Source organism: Artemia franciscana, chromosome 2 (genome assembly GCF_032884065.1).
Source record: "Artemia franciscana chromosome 2, ASM3288406v1, whole genome shotgun sequence".
Taxonomy (NCBI): Eukaryota; Metazoa; Arthropoda; class Branchiopoda; order Anostraca; family Artemiidae; genus Artemia; species Artemia franciscana.
The window spans coordinates 34,449,465-34,471,846 of NC_088864.1; the positions used below are offsets into that span (position 1 = coordinate 34,449,465).

The 22,382-nt window shown below is 35.9% G+C and overlaps 1 protein-coding gene across 4 annotated transcripts in view; it reads left to right on the plus strand.

Annotated features, from left to right (window-relative positions):
* The window catches only part of LOC136040565 (uncharacterized), a 60,386-nt gene that overhangs the window by 16,395 nt on the left and 21,609 nt on the right, over positions 1–22,382 (plus strand). For all 4 annotated transcript variants that reach the window (XM_065724810.1, XM_065724820.1, XM_065724803.1 and 1 more), the window contains exons 4-5: positions 5,818–6,120; positions 18,568–18,831. In XM_065724810.1, the coding sequence (XP_065580882.1) occupies positions 5,818–6,120; positions 18,568–18,831 (567 nt within the window). The remainder of the gene's footprint in view (positions 1–5,817; positions 6,121–18,567; positions 18,832–22,382) is intronic.

Genomic DNA, 22,382 nt, shown 5'->3' on the forward strand with positions numbered 1-22,382 from the left:
GCCAAAGGAAAACAAGTATTTGTAAATATTTAACAGCGCAATTCAACTGGAAATGGAAAGATAAGTTCTGACACGATCTGTTTTGCCAGAACAAACACGTATGAAAAATGTGATGATAACAATGATTGTGACGAGTGCTAGAACCCGATATGGTGCCTCGCAATAATAATTAAACAAATACAAGGGAAGTAGTCGTGATGATACAATGGCTTCAAAAGTTTCATTGAAGTAACAGGGGAATAGGGAGAATTTAGGTTAGAGACGTCCCCAGATAGTTGTGAAAGGTATATCTTGAGGCTGCGTATTCCACTTAATATTTGATTGTTAATTAAAAATCATTATTGTTGTAATTTCTTTTTGAATTTTTAAATTTTCATATGTGTTTTCTAAAACTAAATTGGAGAGCTTATTTTTTTAAGAAAGTCAAAACCGCTTCTAAAAAAGTTTAAACTTAAAACCTAGAGAAATTAACCCTGAATATTAAACAGTTAAGATCCACGAGCAACGGCTCGTTACGCTAGCATTTAATTTGTGCTTTAATGAACAATTAAATAAAAAAACAAGTTTTTTTAAATGAAAGTAAGGAGCAACATTAAAACTTAAAACGAACAGAAATTACTCCGTATATGAAAGGGGCTTTTCCTCCTCAACGCCTCGCTCTTTACGCTAAAGTTTGACTCTTTCTCTTAACTGTATTTTCAAAACAGTAAGAAACTTTAGTGTAAAGAGTGGGGCGTTGAGGAGGAAAAGCCCCTTTCATGTACGGAGTAATTTCTGTTCGTTTTAAGTTTTAATGTTGCTCCTTACTTTCATTTAAAAAAAAAACTTGTTTTTTTATTTAATTTCTGGACGTTTTTGAATTAATGCATGTTTTGATCTTGGCTCTCCGCACATAAATAATTAAAACGAAATTAGCATATTAATTAATTGCAATTAATCGGAAGATTTTGAGAAAAAAGGAGCGATGGAGGAGGCCTAGTTGCCCTCCAAGTTTTTGATTACTTAAAAAAGCAACTAGAGCTTTAAATTTTTTACAAACGTTTTCATAGGTAAAAAATATACTAAACTTACGAATTAACTTAGGTAACGAACTTCTATATTCGTATGTTTTTATTGCGTATATGAGGGGGTTCAACCCTCGTCGATACCTTGCTCTTTACACTAAAGCTTAGATTTTGTCCCAATTCCTTAAGAATGACCTCTGAATCACAAAGGCCGTAGAATAAATATTTGAAATTACTAAAAATACTTTAGCGTAAAGAGTGAGGTATAACGAGGAGGTAAACCCCGCATATGCTTAATAATATTTGTTCGTTTTAAGTTTTAATGCTGCTTATTAGCCTACTTTCAGTAGAAAAAACTTTTCATATTTATTTTTTCATTGTTTTTTCAAATAATGCTAGGAAATCCTGCGCCCCCTTCATTGAAATTCTCTTCCCCCATGAGCAGTTTCTCCATGGAAATATCCTCCTACGCACCCCCCCCCTCAACTCTCCCCCCTAAACCAAAAAAATCCCCTTGAGAACGTCTGTACACTTCCTAGTAACTATTGCTATACGTGAACAAAGGTCAAAGTTTGTAACTTGCAGCCCCTCCCACGGGGACTTCGGGGGAGTAAGTCGTCCCTAAAGACATAGTTATTAGGTTTTTTGACTATGGTTAATATAATGGCTATCTCAGCATTTTGATTCACTGACTTTTGGAAAAAATGAGCGTGGGAGGGGGCCTAGGTGCCCTCCAATTTTTTGGTCACTTAAAAAGGGCAGTAGAACTTTTAATTTCCGTTATAATGAGCCCTCTCGCGACATTCTAGGACTACTCAGTCGATACGATCACTCCTGAAAAAAAAAAAAAAAAAAACACGCATCCGTGATCTGTCTTCTGGCAAAAAATGGGAAATTCCACATTTTTGTGGATAGGAGCTTGAAACTCCTACAACTAGGTTCTCTGATACGCTGAATCTGATGGTGTGATTTTCGTTAAGATTGTATGACTTATGGGGTGTTTCTATTTTCTAAAATAAGGCAAATTTTCTCAGGCTCGTAACTTTTGATAGGTATAACCGATCTTGATGAAACTTATATATTTGAAATCAGCCTTAAAATGCGATTCTTCGGATGTAACTATTGGTATCAAAATTCCATTTTTTAAAGTTTCGGTTACTATTGAGCCGGGTCGCTCCCTACTACAGTTCGCTACCATGAACTGTTTGTTTACCACGAACTGTTTGATTGCTGTTCTTGACTTTCGACTTCGTTCATCTATTACAGAAACTATGAACCGAATACAAAACCCATTATTAAGTCCAGTTGTGTCAATTCGTAAAAATGTAGTGACGGTGGGGGGACTTAATGTGTTTTTGAAAATCAAGCTTCAGCTTCTTCAATGAAATATAAAAAAAAGGCACGAAAGACATGATACGTCAATGTCGTTTGTGTGAGGCAAGACGAAGAGCTGTGTAAATTAATTGGATAAAACAAGTGATAAATTCATAAAGAAAAAAAAATATGCAGCTACGATTAACTAGTTACTACTTGAAACAGTACTGCGAGTCTAGAAATCATGCCACACATGAATGCATTCGGGGTGAGATGAGATTGAAGTTTTAAAAGAAGGCAAACTACGTGGAAAACGAAGGAAATCAGATAAATCGTTAAATTCTTGAGACTTGAAAGAGGGTGCGAGCATTATACCCTCCACATCTGCACAGGTGAATGATGAATGCATATTACAAAAGACTGCTCAGTATTATTTCCTGGTTCGCAAACAAAAAATTCACCTTGGCATTTTGCAGAGTATGCAATTTGGCAACATTCGCTGTCACTATGTTACTAATATTTCAAAGGAGTTTTCAAGAACCGGATTCTAGACTAAGGGTATAGCAAGAATTTTGCGTCTCCTTTATTGGAAAGAACGTATTCTGTACTGCTTTACTCGCAAAAAAATACCAAATTTGGACATGGGCCTAAAGTTTTTGATCCTAAATGTTTGAAAAAATCGATAAGCTCTTGACCACTTCTATCGGAGATAAAACAAAAGCAGTATTGTTAGATTGCTTATTTTATGCTCTTTTCAGTATAATCGTAGCTTTTTTGGAAAATCACCCCGCCTCCGCTGATGACCACATTTGTAGCCCTAGGATAAATGGTCGTAACCAGCAATTTTTTCGGGGTGGTGGTACAAAAGAATTATTTCGGGGGGAGGGGGCGAGGGGCAACAGACATGGTTTATATTCAATTTTTGTTACATTTGTACGAGTCAGACAACCATTTCAGGGGGCTCAAATCTCCTTCCCCCCTCTCGATACGGCCTTGCTAGGATATGTAAGAAAACGGAGAAAAATGTTAAACAATAAAATTATTATTTAATAACATGCAACTTGTTTCTATTAATCAAGTTATCATGTTTCTTTCCATTGAATATAAGTATTTTCAAATCATTTGTTAATAATATATTTATCCACCACTTCTACTGCCATCACTCAGGCTCAGAAAGGATGTTTTTCACTGGGTCAAGAAGGCAACAAACCGATTTGCAAAGAAAACTTGACGTAGGCCTATCAGGATACGAAAAACAACGAATAAATATGCTATTTCGGGCTATATCCGGGACCATCAGGGGGGTGGAACGTATTGTGAGAAAAGTGACTGTAATATTTGGAAAGACCATGAAATAAGGAATCTAATGGTACTGATTCTGTTTTATTGATATTACTTTAGAACGGGTAGTACTTGCGTGTTATAGCACCCGCAGTAAAGAAGTGAAGTTAGGTTAATTCTAATGGATTATGCCTAAATATGACGGAAATATAATGTGTTAGTTACAAAATTATGGAAAATACAACAGAGAATTATGGAAAGCAGGCCGCCCAGAACGCATTATATTAAATACCTAACCTAACCACCTCTATATATCAAAAATGTATTTATATCAATTTTATGTCAATGTATTTTATATCAATTTTATATCAACATGTAATATTTATAATTAAAATATACCTACATAGTTACTGTATCTCGTTGGGGCTAAGCTGATTATCTCCGAGTGGACACAGAAAACCGGTTTCATCACAGATCAAGAACGAAGAGCGGGCGCAAGTGCCGGAGTGGTCAATCGCTAAAAGTTTACCTAAAAATCTCTTCTATGAGTTTTGTTTGGCACAACAACTTTGTTGCGTTGTTTGAAAAACTGCATTGCATTAGAGCTCAATTAGACCGTGGCTGCTATTGAAATTTTTGGCAAAAATGTTGTAAGAAAAGCCAAACTATCATGTCTAGCAATAAAAGTGCCATTTTCTGCAGAGGGGAGGGATAGGAGGCTCAAGACCCCTCTTCTAAGTAGCTGGGTTGCAAAAGTGGGCCCTAGTTACTGCAGAAGAACTTGATATTTTGATGATAGCTCTAATTAGTTGTGATTAAGCTAACAGAGAAAACACTTACAAATAATATGTTTGCTACTTGAATTTGCGTGTCTCTACAATACTTGTTAATTTTATATTTTGCTCTAAAATTCGCAAAACTTTAAATGAAGACCGCCAAAGTAAGTCAAAGCTTTACCGCTCCCCCAGATCCTTATAGCCTGCTCGAAAATTTTTAGCCGAATCAATATTAGCGTCAGCGTTAAGAACATATCTATCAAAAACGAGACTTAGGAAATTCAATCTAAGTCGGCAAAAGAAATTATTGATTCAGTGTTGTAAAGAAAATATTTGTAAAGAGCTGTGCCCTAATTAAGTGCTAGGCAGCCCCGTGCTCACAAAACCACTCACTAAAGATTATTCCTTTGTGTTATACTAGCCAAAAAGAAAAAAAAACAAACTTAGTGTATGGTCTTTTGTTAGGACTGCAGAAAAATTGTCTACCCCATTCCCCCAAACACAGAATTCGAAGTTCTTTCATAATTTCCCCAGATTGCCAGTTGCAGGATGACAGATTGCCAAAGATTGTGCTTTTTGGCCATCCATCTGAAGGCAAAGGTCGGTTACCCCCGAATGGACTAAGAAGAGGTCACAAGGAAGAATATGAAGGGAATCGAAGCTTTATAAGTTTGGTGAAGAGTGGAGCTTTGAATATATTGGGGTGGAGGAGGATCATGCAAAGCCGTGTTGGCTTAGAGTGGCTTGATACTGAAATGAGTTGTTGTTAGTAGTAGACGTATTAATAGTTGTTACCGAAAAAGCTCATCAGGTAAAAAAAAGCTTTTCCGGAGAAATTCGATCCCCAGCCATGGTGCAAAACAGGGTTTACTTACCAAACTACTCATAAAACTCGTCATTTTTTAGCGAAACCTACTGACTGTATGCAATATCTGCAATGAAATTGATTAATGGACACTAAGCTAAGTGACTGGCTAAATCTAATGGGTACTAAGCGATTATATAAAGTAAGAATTATCTTGGTCTTACGTTTCCAAAATTACAACAATATCAATTCAGGCAAGTTTTCATGGTTCTAGATACTTGGTGTCTTGAGTTCTATTAGTTTGACTGATATTAATCATCCCCATTTTCATCTTTTGATCTAAATTTTTATTTTCTGGTAGCTGTAACCTGTACCTAAGCTAGGGGCACTAGTTCACAAAAATGTAAGACCAGTAAAGATTTTAGATTTTTTAATTTTTTTCGTGAAGATACAAAACAAGTATTTTCAAAATTTAAGGGATGGGGCAATTGTTCTTCAAAAAGAAAATATCAAAAATGCCAATTGATGTCCCTGAGATAAACCAGAAGTATACGCAGCTATTTAATGTCAATTGATATATCCGTGTGTAATATTTCCATTATCTACAATCCTTTAAAACATCTACAATTTATTATAGGATATTCCACTGTTAACGTCAACACCATCGGGGATTAAAACCGAGACAAGAATATATAAGGAATGGAGTACGAGTGGGTCCGAGCCAGCTCAGCAAATAAAAATTCCATCCAGAGAACCTATGAGTTTCAGTAATCAATCAACTGGAAATGCCACTAGAAACATTCATAGTTATGAACAGACGGTTAAAAGTGGTTCGAATCTGGAAAAGATACCGCAGCTACAGTTCGGCGGTGTCGGTTCAGGACTTGATGAAATTTTGAAAACCGTCAACGCAATTGATGGAAACGTCAGCACTGTTCAGGTAAAGAAAAAGTTAATTTTCTAACTCCTTCTTCGGATATTAGACCGTCTAGCAATAAAGTTTGGCTCTTGCATCTCCATGCTTCAGAAATATATATTGTAACGCCAAAACAATGTAACAAAAGTATAACTCTTTTCATCTCGGTTTGTAACGGTTTCAGTATGTTGCATTCGAACAATGGAATTTTCAGTACAAGCTTATTACAATTATCAACTGCATATTCTTTTTACTGAACATAACATGCGTTTAGGAAAGAATTAAATAAAAAACAAGTTTTTTTAGCCGAAAGTAAGGAGCGACATTAAAACTTAAAAGGAACTGAAATTACTCGGTATATGAAAGGGGCTGTTCCCTCCTCAACGCCCGCTCTTTACTCTAAAGTTTGACTCTTTCTCTCAACTCTACATTTTGAAACAGTAAAAAACATTAGCGTAAAGAGCGGGACATTGAGTGGGGAACAGCCGATTTCATATACCGAGTAATTTCTGTTCGTTTTAAGTTTTAATATCGCTCCTTACTTTAAGCTAAAAAACTTGTTTTTTATTTAATTTCGGAACGTTTTTGAATTAAAGCATGTTTTGATTTTGGCTTTCCGCACATGAATAATTAAAATGAAATTCGCATATTAATTTTTTGGCTAAATGGCTTTTTCTTAGTTTTGATTGGACGATTTTGAGAAAAAGAGGGCTGGGGGAGGAGGCCTAGTTGTCCTCCAATCTTTTGGTTACTTAAAAAGGCAGCTAGAACTTATAATTTTTTACGAATGTTTTTATTAGTAAAAAATATACGTAAGTTATGAATTAACTCAAGTAACAAACTTCTATATTCGTATATTTTTATTACGTACATGGGGGGCTTTTCCCGATCCTTAATACCTCGCTCTTTACACTAGAGCTTAAATTTTGTCCCAATTCTTTAAGAATGACCCCTGAATCAGTAAGACCGTAGAATAAATAGTTGAAATTGCTAAAAATACTTTAGCGTAAAGAGTGAGATATTTAGGAGGAATGAACCCCTCATATGCGTAATAATTTCTGTTCGTTTTAAGTTTTAATGTTACTCCTTACTTTCAGTTGTAAAAACTTTTTGTATTTACTTTTTCAATATTTTTTATTTTAAATAATGTTATAAAATCCTGCGCCCCTTCATGAAAATTCTCTTCTCCCATGACAAACTCCTTCATGGAAAAATCCTCCCATGTAAACCCCTACCCTCAATCCCCCCAACCAAAAAAATCCCCCTGAAAATGCCAGTACAATTCTCAATAACCATTACTATATGTAAACACTGGTCAAAGTTTGTAACTTGCAGCCCCTCCCCCGGGGACTATGAGGGAGTAACTTGTCCCCGAAGACATAGTTATTAAATTTTTCAACTATGCTGAACAAAATGACTATCTCAAACTTCTGATCCGTTGACTTTGGAAAAAATGAGCGTGGGAGAAGGGCCTAGGTGCCCTCCAATCTTGGTTACTCAAAAAGGGCATTAGAACTTTTAATTTCCGTGAGAATGAGCCCTCTTGCGGTATTCTAGGACCACTGGGTCAATACGATCACCCCTGGAAAAAACAAACAAAAAAAATTACAGAAAAACAAATAAACATGCACCCGTGATCGGTCTTCTGGCAAAAAATACGAAATTCCACATTGTTGTAGATAGGAGCTTGAAACTTCAATAGTAGGGTTCTCTGATACGTTGAATGCGATGATGTGATTTTTGTTAAGATTCTATGACTTTTAGGGGATAGTTTCCCCTATTTTCCAGAATAAGGCATATTTTCTCAGGTTCGTAACGTTTTATGGGTTAGACTAAATTTGATGAAACTTATACAGTTAAAATCAGCATAAAAATCCGATTCTTTTTATGTATCTATTAGTATCAAAATTCCGTTTTTAGAGTTCCGTTTACTATTGAGCCGAGTCGCTCCTTACTACAGTTCGTTACCACGAACTGTTTGACTAGTTAAACCGCAGTGCAAAGAGCAGGGGTTTTGAGGGAGGCAGCCACCCTCCTGATGTAATGGACAATCTTTGTTTAATTCAAAATTCAATTTTGCTTTTTATTTTTGTCTTAAAAACCGTGTGCTTCTTATTCAATTTCTGTTCACTTTTTAAATCATTTTATGATTTGTAGTAATTATAAAAGGGATACCGCCCCCTCAACTCCATGCTCTAAACGTGAAGTTTTATCTTTAGCCATTACAGGCCTTTTTAATAAGTGTCATAAATCGCTTACTCATCTTAAAAGTAAAAGATAATTGCGAAAACAAATCAACTAAAATTAAAAACTTTTCAACTAGAAATCTACCAAAATTTAAGCTTGAGTGATCAACAGTTTTGAATTGAACCTTCAAACTTCACTCGGCGATGAAGCCTCTGTGCTAGTTCTAACGGCGGTAATTGAGGGGAAGGGGCATCCTTGCCTCCTTAATTTTTTGCTCCTGCCTAGATTTTGAGAAACACATTTTTTGGTCATTTTATCAGAAAAGGGACTTTTTTCATTTAAAAAAATGGATGAAGCAACCGAAAGTGCACTTTGTGGAAATGTGCTATCAAGTCAAATTTATAAAGAGCAATTAGGTATAAATATAAGCTTTTAAATGAGCACTTAAACAGCTCTCTCTTGTTACAGTAGTCTTCTAGTTTCAGCTAGTCAGTAGGTGATTTATAAGGCCCTGTCTTCATTATGGCTTTTTCAGGTGAAACGGCCGAGAAAAAAACAGATTTTTGCTCATCGAAAAATAAGCGTTCCTGAAAAACATGTATTGTTTTGTGAAGTATGGATAATGAACTTTATGTTATAGACTGAAAGTTTTTCATAGCTGTCAGGGTTGTTTGCAGTATTTTCTAGAGGTCTCTAATCTCCCCTAGATCAGTGCTAATTAGAAATTATATTAAAAATAAGTTCTCAACTGAAACTAAGGAGTGACATTAAAAACTTAAAACGAACATACATTATTCCGTCTAAATAAAAAAAGCATCATGGCAGCGTTGTTTCTACATTAAATTTTAATCAAAAACGAACAAAGATTAAATTAAAAAACAAAGTTTTTCCGAGGGAAGTAAAGAGCGAAGTTGAAACTTAAATTCAGAAGACCTGCTGGGACTAGAAAAGAACTTTTTGGGGATTCAGGCACCCCCTCCCCAGAAAAAATCACTGATATCTCCTAATAGCTCGCGTGTACTTGTGTAATCAAATAATTCGCGGTAACGAACTGTAAGTAAGAAGTGACGCGGCTTAATTGTAACCGAAACTTTTAAAAAATGCAATTTTGATGTCAATGGATATATAAAAAATCGACTTATTTTTCTGATTTCAAATATGAGATCTAGTAAGTTTAGTTGTACCCATCAAGGGCTACGAGCCTCACACCGTCAGATTCAGCTTATCAGTAAACCCTATTGTAGTTTTTTTTAACTGAAAGTAAATAACAACATTAAAACTTAAACCAAACAGGTATTATGTATATGAAGGGGATTGCCCACTCCTAAACACCTTGTTCTCCACGCTAAAGTTGGATTTGCACCAAACCTTTAATAACGACTCCCGAAACACAAGGATCGTTTGATTAAAACGATAAGAAACTTTTTAAAAGTAATAAAGACATTAGCTTGAAGATCGGGGTGTTGAAGAGGGGGCAACCCCCCTTATATAAGTAATAATTTCTATTCGTTTTGAGTTTTAATGTTGCAACTTACTTTCAGTTGAATTTTTTTTTTATTTAATGCTTGAATTCTACTGTATAAACATTCTACATTAACCGTAAATGTTTTATGGAATCAATATTTAGGCCGAAATGTGCCATGACGTGCCAGTATAGCCTCCTAAATTGGAAAGCTATCTTAAGGACTTTTCATTAATTCTAAGCCATTTCGATGTCTCATTATTTTTTTCTCCATAGCTTTACGGCCTGATCTGCCTTAAGGCTTTGTTTAGTGGCAGAAGATGGCTTAAGTTGGCATTTTGTTATGGCACGTTCTCTTTTCCAAAGCTGCACAAATAAAGTTAAATTGAAATCAGAAAAACATAATATGAAGAAACATCTATCCTTTTGCGAAATTCTTGTCTTGTTTTCAATCAGATCTGACATGCCACATTATGTCACTTTCTGGCAAAGAAACGACTTCTTGCTATGAAACAACAAGGGATTATGAATCACGAATGTTTCACTGAACCGCAGCCAAGTCAACATCCACATATGGATGCTAAAGATGATCCATAACCGTAGAAATACTAATATTGGCACAGCAACTGTATTTTTGCAAAATTACACAACTAATTAAAAAAGAATCAAATGAAGTTATTTATAGTAATATTATAATATTTAAAGTTATTTATAATAAAGTCATTTACTTCGTTGCCCCTTTAGTTTGATTTCTACTGTACAGATCTCTTTTTTTAGCCCCCCCCCCATCACTCCCCACATCCGAATGCAGAGCATATATTTAAACTAAGATTTGTCGTCAATATTCAGTATTTTTGAAACTGCTAGAAGGTCTTTAATCTGCATTGATGGAGCTAAACTGTCCCTTTTCTCAACGTAAAGGCTCTTTTATCTTTCCGATTACAGGAATACTCTTTCTGAAATCTTTTTACTGATCTTCTGAGAATATTTTCCCAACTTTTAATGATTTGTCGATATTGAAATTTTCTGTAGAAGTCGCATCAGTTGAGAGGTCAAGTAGATTTTAGGTAACGGTTAAAAGTGGTTGATAGCTGGAAAAAAGTCGACAGTAGCTTCTGTCTTTTGGTAGCCCCTCTTCTGCTTCTCGATACATTGGTCAATTCATGCGTCAAAAGATCAAAACTAGTAGAGCCTGGATATCAAATCACCAAGTCAATTCGTAATACTTTTGTCGTCCTTTAATATGCGATAATCTTTTTTGATCCACATACAAAGAATTATAGTTCTGTGTGGTAAGGCTCGGCTACACATAGGGCATTGTTTATCTAACATAGCTGTGTTGACCAGTAGTTAAAGAGGTGTAAGCAAGAGGGATGAAAAATGAATCAGCGACAGAGAGGGGGGGGGGTAATATTTGTCCTTCTTTTTTTCGTTAAATACTGGCTTAATGTGCTTTAATTTTAGAGATCCAAGTTGAAATAATAGCATCAGGCTTATAATTTAGAAGCTCCGTAGCTTTTAAATGCCAATTTGATGGTAATCCAGTGTTAGGACTATTTCTAGAAAGTTTTAGGGTCTTAAGCACTAGAGTGGGTGGGAATCAAACACAACTAGCAAAATGTTCTTAGTGTGGTTAATTAAGGACAGTCATACGGTGACTTTACTTGTTTTAATGTTTGATCATTTAGGACAATTTCCATTAAGTCTATCTGTTTGTCCCTCCAATAATTAGAAGAGAAAATACATGCATTAGTCTCTTGTCGACAACTTGACGTGTCCATCCTTTATGAAAATATATAATCAACATATTGATAAGGACACAGGCAAGTACCGGAACACCGAAACCCAAAATAAAAATACATTAAAATCATATTTCGCATGCATTGCTTAATTTAGCCAGAGTTGGTGTTCAATGATTTCTGGATTGTTGATTCTAAATCTTAGGCTATTATCGCAATATAGAAAAATTAAAAGAAAACACGCTCAGGACATATTTCACTAATACTGTTGTCTGTATTGGTTACAATGATGGGGTTTTCTAGATATTTCTCTTTGAATTTGGAAATCCCGCTTTCGCTCTGTACTTTGATGGTTGCAATCCCAGATATCTCCCAGTTTTCAGAGGGTACTGATCAACTACCGACAAATTTTTCTGTAAACATTTTGATAGATCTTGGTTTGACATTTTTGCTTCAACCCATAATTCTAGTTCCATTCCTTCAGTAGCGGAGAACCCTGGTGACTTGACTGATTTGATGTATCCACTCCATATGTTCTACAGACAATTCGTAAACTAGAACCAGACTCATTTCGAGGTTCTTTGTCTCCAAACAACATATGAAATTGTACTACATGGTGCTATTGAGTATTTTTGGCTTATTGCTCCCAGTTCTCGACTTATTTGAACGCTTGTTCTGTTGATGTACGTAAATCTTTTGACCATGTAAACTATTTGAAGCGGCTTTGTATTCTAAATAGTTGTGGAGTCCATTTACCTTGTTTGAGACGTCTTTCGTTTTGGTTGCAGAGACAGCATATACGATTTGTTCATGACTAAGGGGCCTAAACTACACAAATAGCCAATTTAAAACAGAGGCTTGACCAACTTTATATTACGAAAGGAGAAATCACCAATGCAACAGCACAAGCACATTAAAAAAAAAAAAAAAAAAAAGGAGACAGAAGGAGAAAAGGAAGACTGTTTTCCTAAATTAGTGACGAATATAGATCAGCACTTGAATGAGGCCTTAACCCTACCCATCCATACAATCACATAGGTTAAACAGCATAGCCATACACAATCAACCATAAAGAATAATCCATGGACAGGCAGTCATGTCGTCAATAAGTATAAGTCGTCATTTACCAAACAATAAAAACAGTAAAGAGAAATAATTCAGAGGCAACAATATATATATATATATATATATATATATATATATATATATATATATATATATATATATATATATATATATATATATATATATATATATATATTACTTTCAGTCTGTATTATTGGAGGAGCTAAGACTCGCCGCTTGGAACTCACCCCTCAAACCACCCCTTCTCCACTTACCAGTTGAAACATATTGCATTTTTTGGTCCTGATAATTCAGGAATTATTTATGGAATGGTCCGACAGGATCGTATGTTAGTCATAAAAATTTATCTGCCAAGTTCAGCCCATGCAATATTAAACACAGCAAGACTGAACCAAAGATATGTTCTCCCTACAAAAAATTTTACCCGGCAAACTTTACCCAGAAGATCTAAATTCGCAAAAAAAACGCAACCACTGCTTATCTCCGCCCGAGCAAAATTTCAGGAAACTCCAACCATGCAAAATCCAGTACTTGGAAACTTCAGCCCAGGAAATTTGACCATGACCATCGAAAATTTAATGCGCACGTTTTCCCTTTTCCATTTTTCTTACTTCCCTCTCCTAAATAAATTCCTTCGTACATAATTGTTGCGGTTCACCTGCAAAACCCAATACACAGCTCTTTTCATCCAGTTTTGCAACAACAAAACAAGAGCTAAGAGCTCATATGGCACTTGTGACGAGGCGAGAAGAGCTAAGAGCCAAGAGATCATATGGTATGATCTCTAACAAAATTCTATGAATCAATAGATTGATTTAAAAAGGAAAATAAGAGGCTTAATGCCGATCAAAATTTAAAATAAGAGCTCTGAGTCACAAAGTCCTTCTAAATATCAAAATTCATTAAGATCCGATCACCCACTCGTAAGTTATAAATACCTAATTTTTTCTGATTTTTCCTCTCCCTTTTGCCCCCCAGATGGTCGAATCTGGGAAAACGACTTTATCAAGTCAAATTGTGCAGCTCCCTGACACGCCTACCAATTTTCATCGCCCTAGCACGTCCAGAAGCACCGAACTCGCCAAATCACTGAACCTCTCCCCCCAACTCCCCCAAAGAGAGCGAATCCAGTACGATTCTGTCAATCACGTATCAAGGACATTTGTTTATTCTATCCACCAAGTTTCATCCCGATTCCTCAACTCCAAGTGTTTTTCAAAGATTTCCCCCTCCAACTCCCCCCAACTCCCAAATTTCATTACGATCCGATCATCTATTCGTAAGATAAAAATACCCAATTTTCATGTTTTCCAAGAATTCCGGTTTCCCCCTCCAACTCCCCCGAATGTCACAGGATCTGGTCGGAATTTGAAATTAGAACTTTAAAGCACAAGATCCTTCTAAATATCAAATTTCATTAAGATCTGGTCACCCTTTCGTAAGTTACAAATACCTCAATTTTCAAAATTACCCCCCCCCCCAATTTCACCAAAGAGAGCAGATCCGGTCCAGTTATGTCAGTCACGTATCTTAGACAGGTTTCTAGTTACGAGGTCATTCTAAATATGAAGTTTCATGAAGATCCGATCACTCCTTCGTAAGTTAAAAATACGTCATTTTTTCTTATTTTTCAGCATTCCCCCCCCCCAATTGAGCGGATCCATTGCAATTATTTAAATCACGTGTGCAAGACTTCTGCTTATTTTTCCAACCAAGTTTCATCCCAATCCCTCCAATCAAAGCGTTTTCCATCATTTTAGATTTTCCCACCCCAAACTTCCCCCAATGTCACCAGATCCGGTCAGGATTTAAAATAAGAGCTTTGAGACACGATATCCTTCTAAATATCAAATTTCATGGAGATCCAATCACCCGTTCGTAAGTTAAAAATACCTCATTTTTTCTAATTTTTCAGAATTAACCCCCCCCCCAACTACCCCAAAGAGAGCGGATCCGTTCTGGTTATGTCAATCATGTATCTAGGACTCGTGTTTTTTTCCCACCAAGTTTCATCACGATCCCTCCACTCTAAGTGTTTTCCAAGTTTTAGGTTTCCCCCTCCTAATTCCCCCCCCCCAATGTCACCAGACCCGGTCGGGTTTAAAATAAGAGCTCTGAGCCACGATATCCTTCTAAATATCAAATTTCATTGAGATCCGATCACCCGTTCGTAAGTCAAAAATACCTCATTTTTTTAATTTTTCAGAAATACCCCCCCCCCAACTACCCCAAAGAGAGTGGATCCGTTCCGTTTATGTCAGTCATCTATCTAGGACTTGTGTTTATTTTTCCCATCATGTTTCATCCCGATCCCTCCACTCTAAGTGTTTTCCAAGATTTAGGTTTCCCCCTCCCAACTCCCCGCCCCCGTCACCAGATCCGGTCGGGATTTAAAATAAGAGCTCTAAGACACGATATCCTTCCAAACATCAAATTTCATTGAGATCCGATCACCCGTTCGTAAGTTGAAAATGCCTCATTTTTTCTAATTTTTAAGAATTACTCCCCCCCCCAACTACCCCAAAGAGAGCAAATCAGTTCCGATTATGTCAATCATGTATCTGGGACTTGCGCTTATTTTTCCCATCAAGTTTCATCCCGATACCTCCACTCTAAGTGTTTTCCAAGATTTTAGGTTCCCCCCCCCTCCAACTCCCCGAATGTCATCAGATCCGGTCGGGATTTAAAATAAGAGCTCTGAGACACAATATCATTCCAAACATCAAATTTCATTAAGATCCAATCACCCGCTCATAAGTTAAAAATACTTCACTTTTTCTATTTTTTCCGAATTAACCGGCCCCCCACTCCCCCCCCAGATGGTCAAATCGGGAAAACGACTATTTATAATTTAATCTGATCCGGTCCCTGATACGCTTACCAAATTTCATCGTCCTAGCTTACCTGGAAATGCCTAAAGTAGCAAAACCGGGACTTTAGGTTTCCCCCCTCTAACTCCCCCCAATATCATCAGATCCGGTCGGGATTTAAAATAAGAGCTCTGAGACACAATATCATTCCAAACATCAAATTTCATTAAGATCCAATCACCCGCTTATAAGTTAAAAATACCTCATTTTTTCTATTTTTTGCGAATTAACCGGACCCCCACTCTCCCCCAGATGGTCAAATCGGGAATACGACTATTTCTAATTTAATCTGGTCCGGTCCCTGATACGCTTGCCAAATTTCATCGTCCTAGCTTACCTGGAAGTGCCTAAAGTAGCAATACCGGGACCGACAGACAGACATACCGACAGAATTGGCGATTGCTATATGTCACTTGGTTAATACCAAGTGCCATAAAAAGTAGGGAGAGAATAAAGAAGTTTGTCACGATGTGCCATTCTCAGTTCTTTTCGCCCTCGCCATTGTGACAATACGTCAAGAGGAAAATCTGTACGAAAGATGAACGGAGGGAGGGCTGAAAGGTAGGGGGTGAAGGGGATTAAAGTTTTACAGGGATATTTTGAAGGGGGCTCAATTGTAATGACCGAGATTTTTCTATGCTGATTAGACTAATCTTTTCCTGAGTTAAAATCATTGCTAATTGTGTTTTTTAGGTTCATCAATTTTCTTTTTGTTGAATTTTGTCAGATTTACCTTTGCTAGGATGATTCTTGCTGGGTTGGATTTTGTATGGGTTGAATTTTTCGGGTTGAATTTTACCGTGCTTGGTAACTGATATGCTGAATTCTACAGGATTTGAGCGTTTCATGGTTAAATTTTGCATTGGTTCTTTTCACAGGTTGAATTTCGCGTCCGTTAAGTTTTATGATAACCATTAAAAATAATTAAGATCAGACAATGACTGTCTAATTATATATCTCAAAAGTTGGTGTTTTTTTCTACTGAAGTTGGCAAATAAGCATTATTAAGCTTTTCGAATAGAAATCTGAGGCTAACGCTGCAACATAGAATAGGTCAAAAATTTTAATCTAAATAGGACCAAAATTTATTTAGTTGAATGTGGTGGGACTCTAATAAAATGCTTTTTCTAATAAAACTTATTTGGCAACATTTTGATCGTGAGTACGCACAAAAATATGTCAACTATAAAAGGAACAGAAGATAAATATGAAAAAATAAGAAATCTTCATGAAAAGTAAAGAGTTCATTTTAAAAAAATTTCAAAGTAGGAGTTAAAATAATAGAATTTTGCTTGCATAAGATCATAAGTTAAGTATTAAACAAATAACCATGGTGTTGTGGCCCTCAAGCCTCCCTGAAGGTTGGAATGAAATATGCACTTACTGGGGCAATAGATTGGCTGAGTCTTCAATTTAAGCAATCTATCTAGGACGCTTGAGGGGTGGCAATACTACACTATTCGTGTTAATTTCTGATCGTTTTGACTTTACCTTCAATTGGTAATTGTAATTTAGGTTTGTTTCAAGTTTCTTTTCTTAATTTTTAGTAACACTTGCTGTTTTAGCTTTGCGTCTTTATAAACTAATTTTGATCATTTGTAGTTTTAAATTTATTCTTTATTTTTTATTAATTTTTTTAATATAAATTAAATCACTTAAAACGAGAGACTGTTCATAATTTCAAAAATGAAATATGGTTTCACCGGGTGCAAAATGATTAAGATTGACGATGTTAAGTTGTACCAGTCTAATTCAGAGGAGAACCATTATGCTTTCAGTTAATATTCAAACGCCTTCTCTGACCTATCTCTTCGTTTTTATTCCTAGTCCTGAATTGTAAAGCAATACGAGGCACGTTGGCAGAGTTCCTCCGAAGTGTCATTAACATTCATGATGCCAAAAATAGTTTGCAGAAGGTCAAAACCATATGTTTTTTTTTTCTCGCCAAAGGAAGTGCGTGTCTTTGAATCACCCTTAAATTGGGCTCGTTCTTCAAAGTTGTTTGAATTATAACCTAATGCATATTTAAGTTTCTGACATTGTTGCTACTTTTTTGAAATTTACGTAAAGTGATTTATTAATTTTTAAAAAAGTATAAGGAAGAATTTACAGATATGTCTTAACTCTAATGCAATGAACTTGTTGCTAGGTTTATATTATAAGCATCCTGACAAATAATTTCATTTCTTTGATTGATTACCTAATTGTTGTAGCTGCATCACTCAAAGTTGTGCCAAAAATATTAAACTAAAGAAACGAAAATAACGTATTATGTTACTCCTTTTCTCAATTCTTTTTTAAAGCATGTGTCTGGAATCTTTTCACCCAATAAATTTCAGAAATGTGGAGACATCATAGTCCAAAGCTTGAAAAGTTGTGTCACAATAAATAGTACTTGCGTGTTATAGCTACCATATCCAAGAATGAAGTCAGGTTAATCCTAATGAAATTTACCAGACTATTAGCCGTCCTGGCCGTGTGGATGGGTGTGCTGGATTCAAGATCCATTGTCCACGAGGGTGAGGGTTCGAATCCTAGCCAACTCTATATATTAAAAATATAATTAAAATATACTGCATAGTAGTTTATCTCACTGAGACTAAGCTTGATTATCTTTGAATGCAGAGAGAGAAACCAGCTTTACTCGGATCAAGAACAAAACTGTGGTCGCTATAACACGCAAGTAGCCAAAAAAAGTGCTACGTCATTACGCATTTGCAGGAATTTGTCAAAAGGTCAGCTAAAAAGGTGAAACTGTAATTGCCTACTCCAAGAACAAAGCGTTTCGCCAATTCGTTCGCTCCTTTTTACATGTCAGTCTTTAATAGGTTATAGTCTTGCGCTTGTTTTTTTGTAAGTACTAGCACCATTTAGTTGGAATTAAGATTGCTTGTATAAATAAAAGTATTCTGTATAACAAAATTCCCCATTTCATCCATAAGAACAGAGATGTTTTTTAAGCTAGCTGACATGGAAACCAAAGCCTGTTCATCTTTTTTTAATGTTTTGTCAGGTTTTTCTCTTCAGTTCGAATACATTTCCACCAAGTTAAGTTTTTGATAAACATTCAACGAACTAATCACATTTGTTGCCATAGCCTACATAATAAAAACTAGAATGTTTTCAGAATACCTATGAAAGTCCATTTGGTGCCAAGGTGACCAAAGAGAATCAAGGGTTTCGTCAGGAGGTTCACTATTCGACTTCAGGAGGTAATATTAACCAATTAGATTTTGAGCCTAATTTTGGTGTTGCGAAGAATAATAGACTAGCAAGAACATATATAACTACAAGAAGCGTTGATCAACCCAAAGAAGAGACGGCTCTGCCAGCTCTCGGTGTGGAATATTCATTAGCAGCGCCAAATCAAAGTGTCCAGCATTTCTCAGAGGTAAATAATTATTATCTTTGGAGTATAAGAATGAAAACGAATTTATATGACGTGGAAATACTTTAAAGTATTGACCTCTTTATTGTTCAAATCTTAGTCAACTTTGCGACCCCAGAATCAGATGGCACAGACGGGAATTAATTTTGAAGGAGAGGGGATTTGTCAGCAAAAGTGGTGAAATCTATGAGAACCATAAAGACTTGCGGGTCTAAAATCATAAAAGTGGTAAGATTACAAGCCCGTACCACATACGTGCCTGTTGTGAATTTTACGCGTGCCTATTGTGGCACATACGCGTGTATGTTGCAGCATGTTTCATATTACGGAAAATAAAATTTGAAGTTTTTTTTCTGATGACACATCATGAACTAATCTCTTATTTCAAACAAAGCCCTTGTCTTTTTGTCGGTTACACCTTGAAGTATAGAATACACTTTGACACAATAGAATGTAGCAGCTTATTTTATTCACATGTAAGGAAATCTCGATGCCATTGAACCATCGAAAGTGGGTTTTCCTGTATAATTTTCTGCATTTAGTCGAAGAAGGACAACCTTCCCTCCTGAATATAGCTTGAAAATATGTGAACTATTTACTGTTACTATCACTATTACTGTGAACTATTATATGTGAATATATGTATTTACTATTTTTAACTAATTTTTATGTTGATTCTAAATATGCAAAATTTATTGATTTAAGAAAAATTAAGTTATTAGTATAACGACATATGCATAATTTGTTTAAAAAAGGTGAAACACACAAAAGAGGGATTTTATCTTTATGAAAATTACCCAGTAAAATAGCCTAAAACATACCTGAGAACATTAAGGCCGTGATTAAGTGAACTTGAAAACATCGAGCTTCAAAATTGAAGTTAGGTTAGTCTTCTGTCTTTTGATTCTCTAGAGACCGTCGATTGTAAAAACTTCAAATAGTACCAATTATCAAGTCTTTTGAGAGGTTTTGATAGACAGCTTCCTTTGGTGAGATGCTTCAGCCGAGGAATAGTAATATATTTGGCTGGGTCTTACAAAGTTTGGTTACCGACCAAGGGAGAAGAGCAAATGAGCAAAAGAGCACTATCATTCTCAAGTACAAAATGGCCATGTATATGAAGCTGTGATGGCATTCATAGAGTGCATTATTAAAATTTATTGTTTTTTCCACTTTTTTTCCTATGGATAGACTATTTAAAATACCTCAGTTGATTAATTCGAAACTAAATACCAAACTTAGTTGAAAGCTTTCTTCGAGGATTCTTAGAAAACCAAAGTTTTCTTACGAATTAAATTGAAAAAAAATTAACTGAAAGTAAGGAGTGACAATAAAACTTAAGACGAACAGAAATTACTTCGTATACGAAAGGGACTGCTTCCTCGTGAACGCCCCGCTCTTTACGCTAAAGTTTTTTTACTGTTTTAAAAATAGAGTTAAGAGAAAGAGTCGGACTTTAGCGTGAAGAGCGGGGCGTTGATGAGGAAGCAGCCATTTCATATATGCAATAATTTATGTTTGTTTTATGTTTTAATGTCACTTCTTACTTTAAGTTAAAAAACACTTGTTTTTATTTAATTTAATTTCTAACCGTTTTTGAATCAATGCATGTTTTGATTTATGCTCTCCGCAGATGAATAATTAAAACAAAATTTGCTTTTTTTATTTTTTTTTGCTAAATGGCTTTCTGATAGTTTTGATCGAATGATTTTGAGAAAAAAAAGGAGCGGGGATGGAGGTCTAGTTGCCTTCCGATTTTTTGGTTACTTAAAAAGGCAACTAGAACATTTAATTTTTTATGAATGTTTTTATTAGTAAAAATAAATTTTATTAGTTAAAAATATACGTAGCTTACAAATTAGCTTACGTAACGAACTTCTGTTTTCTCATATTTTTATTACATATATGAGGGGGTTCACTCCCTCGTCAGTACCTTGCTCTTAACGCTAAAGCTTAAGTTTTGTCCCAATTTCTTAAGAATGACCCCTGAATCACAAAAGCCGTAGAATAAATAGTTGAAATTTCTAAAAATACTTTAGCGTAAAGAGCGAGGTATTAGGAGGAGGTGAGCCCCTCATATGCGTAATGATTTCTGTTCCTTTTAACAGAAATTATTACAGAATATTTACAGGAATTAATATTTACAGGAAAATGATAACAGGATTATTCTGTTCCTTTCAGTTGAAAAAACTTTGTCATATTTATTTTTTCATTGTTTTTTTTTAATAATGCTAGAAAATCCTGCGCTCCCTTCATGAAAATGTTCTTCCCCCATGACAAATTCCTCCATTAAAAGTTCCCCAACATATCCCCCTCTTCTCAACCCCTGCCCCCAACCAAATGAAAACGACCCTAAAAACGTCTGAACACTTCCCAATAACCATTACTATATGTAAACACTGATCAGTGTTTGCAACTTGTAGCCCCTCCCACGGGGACTGTGGGGGAGTAAGTCGTCCCAAAAGGCATAGTTATAAGGATTTTCGACTACGCTGAATAAAATGGCTATCTCAGAATTTTGATCCAGTGACTTTGGGAAAATAATTAGCGTGGGACGACCTAGGTGCCGTCCCACTAAATCGGAGGGCCTAGGTGCCCTCCGATTTTTTTGGTCACTTAAAAAGGGCACTAGAACTTTTCGTTTCCGTTAGAATGAGCCCTCTCGCAACATTCTAGGACCACTGGGTTGATACGATCACCCCCGAAAAAAAAAAAAAATACACACGTATCCGTGATCTGCCTTCTGACAAAAAATACAAAATTCCACATTTTCAAACAGTTCGTGGTAACGAACTGCAATAAGGAGCGACCAGGCTCAATAGTAACCGAAACACTAAAAAATGGGATTTAAATTTAGATACATCAAAAGAATGGCATTTTAATGCTGATTTTAAATAGATTAGTTTCATCAACATTAGTCCTACCCATCAAAAGTTATGAACCTGAAAAAATTTGCCTCATTTTAGAAAAAAAGGGAAAACACCCCCTAAAAGTCATACAATCTAAACGAAAATCACGCAATTAGATTCAGCGTATCAGAGAACCGTTTTGTAGAAGTTTCAAGTTCCTATCCACAAAAATGTGGAATTTCGCATTTTTTGCCAGAAGAAACAACACGGATGCGTGTTTATTTGTTTTTTTTCCCAGGGGTGATCGTATCGACTCAGTGGTCCTATAATGTCGCGAAAGGGCTCATTCTAACGGAAATTAGAAGTTCTAGTGCCCTTTTTAAGTGACCCAAAAAATTGGAGGGCACCAAGGCCCCCTCCCACGCTCATTTTTCCCCAAAGTCAGCGGATCAAAATTCTGAGATTGCTATTTTATTCACCATAGTCGAAAAACCTAATAACTGTGTCTTTGAGGACGACTTACACCCCCGCAGTCCCCGTGGGAGGGGCTGCAAGTTACAAACTTTGACCTGTGTTTACATATAGTAATGGCTACTGGGAAGTGTACAGACGTTTTCAAGGGGATTTTTTTGGTTTTGGGGGATATTTGATGTAAAGAGCGAGGTATCGACGAGGGGTGAGCCCCCTCATATACGCAATAAAAAC